The sequence below is a fragment of the Astatotilapia calliptera genome, chromosome 13 (assembly GCF_964374335.1).
Source record: "Astatotilapia calliptera chromosome 13, fAstCal68.1, whole genome shotgun sequence".
Classification (NCBI taxonomy): domain Eukaryota; kingdom Metazoa; phylum Chordata; class Actinopteri; order Cichliformes; family Cichlidae; genus Astatotilapia; species Astatotilapia calliptera.
Window position 1 is genome coordinate 23,463,294 of NC_137434.1, and position 7,250 is coordinate 23,470,543.

Consider the following 7,250-nt stretch of genomic DNA (forward strand, 5'->3'; position numbering starts at 1 on the left):
TTCAGAAGGGTTTTTTCAGCTTTGATAAATTCCCATCATCTCATAAAGTAATACATTGCTGTCACCTTGAGCACAGACCAGTAAAAAGACTTATTGCACTCATGAAGACAGACAGCCTCCTAAAAATGAAGCATAAAATCATCCAGCGTTGCCTCTGAACAGAATTCCTTCATATACTGACCAAATTGCAGCACAGACAGATGGATTATCTTCTAATAAATGCAAGCAGCACTTTGTGGCAGAGTCAAGAGCACAGTTAGAATCACCAGCACTCACCGACTAACCAGAAAAACAGGTATTTGAGACAGAAATAAGTATGGTCATGTATTAGTATATTCTGTTACAGACAGTTACTTGATAATAATAAATACTAAGTACCCCAACCCGTTGTGGCAGATAGCTGCCCCTCCCTGAGCCTGGTTCTGTCTGAGGTTTCTTCCTGTTAAAAGGGAGTTTTTCCTCCCCACTGTCGCCAAAGTGCTTGCTCATAGGGGGTCATATAATTGTTAGGTTTTTCTCTATATGTATTATTGTAGGGTCTATCCTACAATATGAAGCGCCTTGAGGTAAATGTTGTTGTGATATGGCGCTATTCAATAAAACGGAATCAAATTAATAAGTTACTTTAACTTTTAAGTGTGTAAAGAAAAGTACAGGAATTAAGTTTAACCAAAAAGCAAAAACACAAGAGGAAAAAAACTGAAGACATGAGGAGGCAGAAGATACACCAGGAAAAGCAATCACCAAAATAAAGAAAGAAATGACTATAAATGAGACATGAGAAGGCTAACAGAGTAACAAATAGGACAAATACAACAGACACCAAGCTCCATGACAGTGTTGCGTTTAAATAAAGATAAGCATGAGTAGGGGACAGCCGGGATGTTTGGCACACCTTGTCTTTTGTGTTATCATTTCTGTCATGCAGTAATTTAGAATACTCCAACCAGCCTCAAATGAAAGATTTAGGTAAAGTCGTTTTGTGTTGTGCCAGCAGTTCTACAAAACAGCTGTTATAGAGTAAAATGTTGAGAGTTAAATAACAAATGTAAGTAATAAAAGCTTTTTGTTCACACCAGAAACAGAGAATGTACACATTAAACCAGGTTTATGCATATTTTGACCAAATAACAGTTTGTATGGGTGGTCTGTATATGTGAGTGTGTGTGCTCAAACCCTCACCTCAGCACTCTGTGTGCATAAACGGCTGTGATAATGTCAAGTAGGCAAGCAATTTGATATTAGATTTCTATGGCCATACCCTTTTAATTGCCTGTATAATAAATGAGTGCCAGCCAGCCTGTGTCGCTGGTGATGCTGTCCTGCTCATCTAACTCTCCATCAGAAAGCACATTTAAATCTGTCAAATGTTCTTTTTTTTTTTCTTTTTTTTTTTTGGCCTGTCCCGTTTGGCTCTTTTGCCATCAGAATTGTTGTCTAAAGGCAAAGAAAGATGCCCAACGGATTTACTTTACCAAACTGACCATCCCAGCCTTGCCGTAATGGTCCATTTGATTCACCTTTTATTGTTTATTTTATTTTCACTTACTGAATACGGGACAGACTTGACTGGGGGAAAGAAGGGGAGAAAGAAAGAGGGAAAGAGAAACAGCTGAGAAGAGGGACGGGGGAGAAGGGCAAAAGACAAATCTGTCAAATTTTCACTTTTAGCTCAACAAGAAAATGTCACAGTTTTTTCTCTTGTTTCTTTTTTTCCCCTGATAATTGGAAAGATAAAGTTAAAGATAGATGAATACACTGAAAAGAAGAAAGAGAAACAGAGCTCAAAATAGAGCCGACAGCACAGAAAAAGATACCAAGTCAGACTCTACACAACTAGAGTGATAACCTGACTTATCTCAACACACAGAGCCAAAAAAGAAGCAAGTAAAAGAGAGAGGAAGCACATAGGTGACTGGAAATGAACTGCACTCCCAGCATTTTGCTCACAGCTCCAAGACACACACAGAAACACACGATCATAATAAAAATTCACCCACACAGCACTTACTTGGAGAGCATGGCAGTACACCGTCTGATATTATTTTTTCTTTACAGTCAGTCCCTGTGCAGCTCTAGCTTTCAAAAGCCACTGTACAAAATACACACATCATCACACAAACACATAAAGCTGCTGACTACGTGTTTGTGTGCAGAAATGTTGATCCTGGATTCACATTTCAGAGATAGACAGGTTATTTTTGTTGTTGTTGCTACTGTTTTATTTATCTGAACATTTTGCAAGACAGAGAAATAATTAAAGACAAAGACATTTAAAGTAGATTTCAGACTAGTGGTAAACACAGGATACAAGAAATTATTTAAAGGTTATAGAAAAAATTATAATTGAATATAAAAGCTTAAATGTGTTTTTCAGCGCTGAAATTTCACATGGCTTTCTCCTATATTTATGACGTCTGAAGGGCTGGAAGAAAAATTAATATGACTATATTAAAAAATATATTTTGGTACAGAAGGAATCGCTGCTTGAAGGTGAGCCTGATAAAAATGTTGTAAAGCTTAGACTTTTCATATGTCATAACTTGTTTTGATTAGTGGCCTATCAGACATGCAGTTTTTGAAGACTCTGTGTGTGGGTGTAAAACTGATTTGGTTGCAGTTTTTAGTGGCTTTCTCCTGTACTTATGAAATTTTGAAAGAAAAAAGTGAAAATAAGGTAACACTTTATACTACAGGGAAATACATGCAGACCTTCTTCCTCTATCACAGCACGATGACACTGGTGTTCACATTATGACGTCTAACACAGTTAAGCTTTCGTGCCACAAAATAATAAACTGTTTTTAAGAATTCATGAATTGTTTTCATACCTGTCAGCAAAAAAATACAAAAAAAGGTTAAAAAAAAAAAAACACAATAGTGAGAGGTTTTTTTGTATATTGCGTGAATACTGTTAGCATGTGAAGCTATTGAATTTCCAGCCGCTGTGTGAACCATCTGCTTTCGCCTGAGGCATGAGCCTGAAGCACAACAGCTTTTTCCCCACTTAAGACAGTTGTTTCATCACAAATGTGATTACTAGATTCATCCATTATGGTGTAATGTGGAGAAAGCGGTGTTAGAGTGATGGAAAAGTACTAAAAATATGTTTCGATCATACAGAGACCATAGTGTCAGTGTTTGTTTGTTTATTTGTTTGTTTGTTTTTGTTTTGGGGAGTTAGATGACCATTATGAATATGCATTACTACTAAAATGGTATTTTCTCACATTTGTATTTCAAGCAGCTTGGCATGTTAAAATTTATGGCTACGTTGATTAAACTGAAGTTCTGTCTCAAAGTCTAGTACATGTGGACTCATTCATTAGGCTACCTAAGAGGTTGCTCAGAGGTTCTCATCAGGACCTCCATCGTGAACTTAAAGTCAGACACTTTAGAGCAGGGGTCCCCAACTCCAGGCCTCAAGGGCCAGTGTCCTGCAGGTTTTAGATCTCACCCTGCACTGAAAAAAAATAATCAGTGGTATAAACGTAAAAAAATTATTGTAATCGGTTGCACGAAATTAAGTTATGTTTGGTTAACCTTAGTTTATGTTATACCTGCACACATTTTTCTGGTAACACAAACATGACTTTTTTATGTTGTTGTTATGTTTTTCATTCCGGTCAAATATTTATAGAAACCACTTGTTTATCAGACATGAACTTTTTGTGTTAATTGTATTGGACTACTATGTGTTATATTGACAAGATTATTTTATGGTAAGCTTATTTTATTTTATAACAAATTTCTAATATATAATATATAATATAATATAGTATATAATTGAGTGTTCAATAAATAAAACTAAATTAAGGCTGATCTTACTGTATGTACTGTACACTTTCTCTTCAATCAAAGAAATAAGCAAAACATTTTTGAACAATGACCTGTATTTTTGAAAATACTACACAGTTGTAACAATGGACTTTCAATTCAGGCTTCCAAAATATACATGAGTCATATTTGTACAATGCATCTCTTGAAAAACATTCCATAACATTCCTCAAAGTTATCTGCTGTAACCTGAATTCAACATTGTGGGGCCTTATGACATCGCGCTTATGTAAAAAATAGTTTTTTAAATGTAAGAGCCATAAGGTAATATGGCAACAGGGGTGTAATTATTAAAATGACACAAAGAAGAGACTTAAAATAACATTATAACCCACAGGCACACAACCAAGAGACCTAAACTGATTAGTATTGGCTTGCTTCTATCACTAAACATCACAATCACTAATACTAGACGATGCAATCTGTTTGTAGTGGTGCACCTTGGGAAAAAAATTGCAAACTGGTGAAATTGGTGCAAGGCACCATTTCCATTGAGAAAAATGGACATTCAAAGTTTGAATTTTTTTTTAAAAGAGTCATGGCTTGAAAAGTGAAAACTGCAGTAATAAAGGCCCCAAGTTGAAAAGTGCCAGAAAAATAAGTTTCACTATGTCCTGCAACTTTACCAGTGCTGGCTTAAAAGAAAGGATGGTACATATTTGAAGAGGTAAACATGTTGTTCCCACATCATAACTGGAAAACTGTTCAATCGTACAGTCTGGTCCTGAAAACCTGGGCCTTCTTTGAAAGGCTGTTCCTTTTGAGCTCCATAACCAGTTTCTATAATACCTCGAAGGTATACTTTTCCAGTGGGTAGGTGAGGTTCAAAGTGTACATTAGTCCAAACAGCATTGCAGCTGCTAGGGTATAGTTATCCAAATCCTGCCAGACTCTCTGGCCTTCAAGGACTATCCCGATGTCCTCAGGGCTGCCATTGGCATCTCTTGACTTTATGATGTAAATTCCCATGGTTGTTTCCTTATTAGATCGTTGGATAATGGCTTCATCTGTGGCCTAGAAAATGCAGAATTCCAAAATTTAATTAAACAGAACACTGGTCAAAGAACATTATACCAAATCTTATTTTAATCTGTGTCACTATTCCAAAAAATGTTAACATTAACACATTAGGTGAACAAAAATGGATTCATTACAGCATGTGATTTGAGTCCTCAGAATGCTTAAAAAGGTAATGAAGTGAAATCTCCATGCAAAGAAGCAGAATACGGTCAGAGCACAGAGAGGTGTTCAACTATCAACTCCACACATAGAAAAATGCAGGTAAAAGAAAAAGAAAAAAAACGCACCCATGGTAAATTGTGAAAATCCCAGGTGATTTTCGACATACTCCTGGCATAGAGTGACAAGCAGCATTTTGTTAAAATTATTATTTTCCCTAAAGTGTATACACAAATTAATTTTTTTCTTACCTGGGCCGTGGGCTCCAGAATGTTCTGAAGTCTTCTTCCTATTTGTCCTCCTCGCCTTTTGAAGACCTTTATTAGTTTGTCAGATAGCACATCTATCTGCGAGAGTAATCTGGACTGCAGTGGCATGGTGGTAATGCGCTTAAACTCTGCATTTATCTAAAAAGAGAAGTTGTCACATAAAAATGCTGTCAAAATCTCAAATCTCACAAGGTTACATCCACACAAAGTTATATTACTATTTATTAGCTATGGGTCCCATGTTGCTGAGCAGTTCCATAGTTGCCCTTACTTCCAAACCACCCAAAGCCTGTTTGCAACCACAGCAGTTGCCTCCTTCTGGCCATTTTGCAGTTCTGCCAAATGACCCAGAAACGACATCTATTATTGTCATATACACATCAAGGTCTTTCATTAATACTTAGTTAAATTAGTTAATTTGACCTTTCCAGAAAATTTACCTTACAGAATGTGAGATAAGATATGCAAATCTTCACTAGTAAATAAAATAATGTTATTAAAACCTTAACAGTAACACCTCTACATAACAGCGCTAGACAATTGTTCTGAAGCAACACCAATCTGCCCTTCAGCAGGGATAAGCACCATATATCGATACAGAAAAAATAAATTTAACATATTTATATTGTCATTATTTTTATCTCTTTAAGCCCTCCTCTCAGTCTCTCTATAAATCAGTTAAAATAATTTGTTGGGTTTTTGTGTGTCTTTAACATGTTATCAGTAGATTACATTCACTGCCCCAGAACATGAAATAAAGCCCCACGTCATGCACTTCCTCTCCTAATGAGTACTGCATAGGTGTCATGCCCTAAATAAACCGACTTTAGTGAAGACACCCCCCCCCCCCCCCCAACACACACAGAGCCCACCCCATGGCAAACTAGCTTATTAAACTGTATAACTAAAACATTTTAGGTACAACCAGTTAACTAAATGGACACGAGTTTGTTAGTCTGTATTCACTGAGAAAAAACAAGCGGATGTGACTGGGCACACACTGAAAAAAAGCTAATGCACATAATATTGTCTCGCAGCTTAAGCTAGCATTATCGTTAGTTAACTTAAGGAATGACTTGTTTTTTACATTATGTTGCTCAACAGCAATTCATGAGAAAAACTTCCCCATCTAATGGATGTTCTCTTCGTTTCCTCTCAAACATGTAGTTTTCAGTTTACCTTGACAAAGTAAAGCTCAGCACCAAACGTAAACGAAGCGAAGACAAAAAATGGCGGACCGCCACAGTGAATTTTCCCTCGCAAAACACACCCTGGGGGGTGGAGTTTCAACAGAAAACATAACTATTTTCTGTTATTTTGATATGACTGGTTTTAAAAGACTGAACATCCTTCTAAAACAAGTGAAAGGCGTGAGACTTAATTATGTTTAGACCAAAAATATAAATGATTCATGTTGGATATATTTACTGTATTTTTACTAATTTAACAACCTCATCATTGCATTAGTCGCTTTATGCTATAGCATTACGCTTACATTAGCTTGAAGCTCAAGGTCGTCATTTTATTTAATTTCTTTTTCTGGGCTTACAAACAGGACACACAACATTTAGATAACCGTTACACTGAATCTTGGGTCTGTGTTGAGTCTTCCAGCTGCTGACTACAGAAGCTAGATTGACCTTTCAGCATGTTTATAGCGGCTGTGGCTATGTGCTGGTAATGTTACCGTGTGTGAGCAGTCACATTGGCAGCAGACATGTTTCAACAAACTAGTCATATCCCGGCCCTACATTAGCTTGTTTAATGGTTAAGACACTGCAGGTACCACCACTTACTACAGACACCGATGCAAGTTTGTAATAGTCTGTTAATTTAGACTGAAAGAATATAGAAACAATATTAACTCACATTATATATGTTAATTACTAATTTGCTTATCGCATAATTTCGGTTACCATTAGCTAACTGGAGCCTAACATTGGCCTTTCATGGTTTTCGATAAAC

At 36.6% G+C, this 7,250-nt stretch overlaps 1 protein-coding gene across 1 annotated transcript; it reads right to left on the reverse strand.

The window, feature by feature from the left end:
• Positions 1 to 3,875: 3,875 nt before the first annotated feature.
• LOC145419689 (uncharacterized) lies at positions 3,876 to 6,547 on the reverse strand. The gene is made up of 3 exons (XM_080287947.1): positions 6,465 to 6,547; positions 5,268 to 5,423; positions 3,876 to 4,851 (listed from the first exon to the last, which is right to left on the reverse strand). The coding sequence occupies exons 2-3, from the start codon at positions 5,391 to 5,393 to the stop codon at positions 4,618 to 4,620; spliced, it is 360 nt and encodes a 119-aa protein (XP_080144073.1). The 5' UTR covers positions 5,394 to 5,423; positions 6,465 to 6,547; the 3' UTR covers positions 3,876 to 4,617.
• Between the last annotated feature and the right edge of the window lie 703 nt (positions 6,548 to 7,250).